The following is a 2,891-nucleotide window of genomic DNA, read 5'->3' as shown; positions in this document are numbered from 1 at the left end:
GCCAGCTCCCTCAACACCCTTGGGTGGAGGGCATCTGGACCTGCAGATTTAAAAATGTCTAGCCCTTCTAGAAGATCCCTAATTACGTCTGCACTGACTGAAGGCCTGACAGAGCTATCCCCAAGATTGTCCCAACCTCTGGTAGGTGGGATGTCCTGGTCCCTGTTCAAGAAAACAGAGGCAAAGAAACTGTTAAAAATATCAGCTTTCCTGTCTGGCATAGCCACAAGATTACCGTTTGTGTCTTGCAGGGACCATACATTGCCTGGTGCCCTCTTCTTGTTCCCAATGTACTTGAAAAAGGACTTTTTGTTGTCCTTCATCCTGGACACTAGCCTGAGTTCCATCTCTGCCTTGGCCTTCCTAATAGCCCTCCTACACTCACGGGCCGAGGAGGAGTACTTCTTGGTGTTAGATCCTCCCTTCCACTGGTTGTGCACCCCACTTTTAGTCCTTAGGCATTGCTGAATGCCCTTGCTGAGCCATGGGGGTTTCTGAGCACTCTTACCCCACTTGCTTCTCTCAGAGACTGTTATCCTTTGGGCCTGGAGGATCGCCTCCTTAAGATACGACCATCCCTCGTGGACTCCCATCTCCTCTACCTTCTGAGCCCTCAGTGCCACTAGTCTCCTAAGCTCATTGAAGTTGGTCCTTCTGAAGTCAAGGGCTTTAACCTTGGTGTTAGCCCTTGTCACCCTGCGTTGGATAGTGAAATCCAGCAGGTGATGATCGCTGTTGCCCAGGCGGTCAAGGACCTGCAGTCCCCTCACCAGGTCATCCCCCATGGCCAGGACCAGGTCCAGCAAGGTGTTATCCCTAGTGGGGCTGTGCACCTCCTGTGCACCACCCATGGCAATAACATCCCTTGACTTAACCGCCTCCATAAGCTGACTGGAGAAGTCCTAGTCCAGCTCTTCCCCCCTGGTTGGTGATCTGTAGTAGACACCCACCGTAAGGTCCCTTTCACCACGCCTCCATTGTAGTTTGACCCGTAGTGTCTCTGCCTGACCCTCCTCTAACCCGAAGCTAATCCTTGATGATGTGAGGTGTTCTTTGACATAGAGTGCAACTCCCCCACCTTTCCTCTGTCACCAAGTTGATGATGCCTTGGTGAACTTTCCCTGGCCCAGTGGTTCAATCTTTTGCAACCTCACTCTACAGAGAGTCAGGGAGGGTGTAAACTGGGGCACCCCTCACCTTCCCTGACTGCAGGGGACAGCACTGACCTCTCTGCTTTTCCTTCTAGTTTCTGGTATTGCAGTGTTGATGTGTCTGCAAGCTGCCGGACTGTGGTGACAGGTGATAACGTGGGTAATGTGGTCCTGCTCAGCACTGGTGGGGAAGAGGTTTGAATGACTCTCTGCATTTTCCCTTTTCTGGAGACACTGATGGTTTGTATATTCTTTGTGCAAAAAATAAACGGTCCTTGCTGCAAGATGCAGGGAAGGGGAGGGAGCAAGAAGGACCCTGTGCTTCAGGGCATTTGTTTCCATCTGCTGTGCTGCCTCTCCCTGCTCCCAAGATGAGTTCACTGGAAATCTCCCAAACAGTGATTCTAAATTAGGGACTACATGGTGAGGTTCCCCCCACCCTGAGTGTTTGGCTATTGGTAAGAACAGTATTAGGGGCATCCTGTAGACAAAAGGCCTCTGGCAATGGAGTACACATGGCAGAAAGTTCCCTGGGGAATTGTAGTGGAATGGAGCCAGTTAGAGCAGGATCCAGCCTTGGAATTCCCAGTTCCAAGGTTCAACTTGGCAAAGGTCAGGAGGACAGGAACTGCACTGTCTTGCTTCTGCACGAGCAAGCAGACTGCCACTGCCAGGACCTGAAACTGGAAAGCTGCTTAGAGCCCAGCCTGGGAATTTCTCTAAGAGTGGGCCCTGCCTGCAAGACTACCCTTTTGCTGTTACTGCATAATGACTCATTACTCATCACTGCTCCAGCTTGCAGGGGTGACAGGTCTGGGCCTAGGCCACCCCAAGAGCTATAGGCACTGTGGCTGTCAGTCAGTGGACAGTGTCACCAGATAAGGCACTGGCTTTGCATACTATCAAGGTAACTCAGATTAATCCAATGGGTAGGATACTCACTTGGGTAGAGGGAAGACCCAGGTTCAAGTCTAGGCGTGGACTTATACCGCAGTCATGTCTTAGTGGGGGTCTTCAAGAAGAGACTGGACGAGCACCTGGCTGGGGTCACATGACCCCAGCACTTTTTCCTGCCACTGGCAGGGGGATTGGACTTGATGATCCATTGAGGTCCCTTCTGACCCTAGCATCTATGAATCTATAAAGTCAGACCCACTGTGGTAGCTTGCATATTTTTTCTCCTTTCCTGAATATAGAAGGTCAGCTCATTCCTGTGGGATTTGCAGTGCTAGCCAGCACTGCCCCTCGCCCCCAGCCTCTAGAACCTTTTGAATTAACAGCATTGCCCTGTATCCAGGGAGATGAGTGCTCCACTCTCCAATGTCTAGATCCCTTAGACTATCTGTACCAAAGCAGTGCTGAATAGCTCTTGTTCTGGTAGGCATTGTGTCTACCTGCTTTGTATTTCCTACGTGCATCTCATATTCTGTTTCCTCCACTGCAGATTTGGAAGCTGAAATTACACAAGAAGAAAGTAACTCATGTGGAGTTTAACTCTCGCTGCGATTGGCTCTTAGCCACAGCCTCTGTGGACCAGACAGTCAAAATCTGGGACCTCAGGAACATCAAAGACAAGACAAGTTTCCTTCACGTGCTTCCTCATGACAAACCTGTCAATGCTGGTAGGTCAGTGAGGTAGGGCTCTTTGCTCTGTGTGCCTTTCTGATCTGCCTGTCTAGTCTGTGTATCTGTCTGTCTTAGTCTTTTTTTTGCCCTGGTTCCGTATCTCTTGCCTTTGGG

General features: G+C 50.5%; 1 protein-coding gene across 3 annotated transcripts in view; it reads left to right on the top strand.

Annotated features, from left to right (window-relative positions):
* DDB2 (damage specific DNA binding protein 2) overlaps positions 1-2,891 on the top strand; it is a 28,733-nt gene that overhangs the window by 19,962 nt on the left and 5,880 nt on the right. For all 3 annotated transcript variants that reach the window (XM_025216671.1, XM_006034662.3, XM_025216672.1), the window contains exons 7-8: positions 1,247-1,346; positions 2,596-2,773. In XM_025216671.1, coding sequence (XP_025072456.1) covers positions 1,247-1,346; positions 2,596-2,773 — 278 coding nt within the window. The remainder of the gene's footprint in view (positions 1-1,246; positions 1,347-2,595; positions 2,774-2,891) is intronic.

Source organism: Alligator sinensis, unplaced genomic scaffold (assembly GCF_000455745.1).
Source record: "Alligator sinensis unplaced genomic scaffold, ASM45574v1 scaffold686_1, whole genome shotgun sequence".
In the NCBI taxonomy this organism is placed as follows: Eukaryota; Metazoa; Chordata; order Crocodylia; family Alligatoridae; genus Alligator; species Alligator sinensis.
The sequence above is the reverse complement of the archived record's forward strand: the minus strand, read 5'-3'. Positions and strand labels throughout refer to the sequence as shown.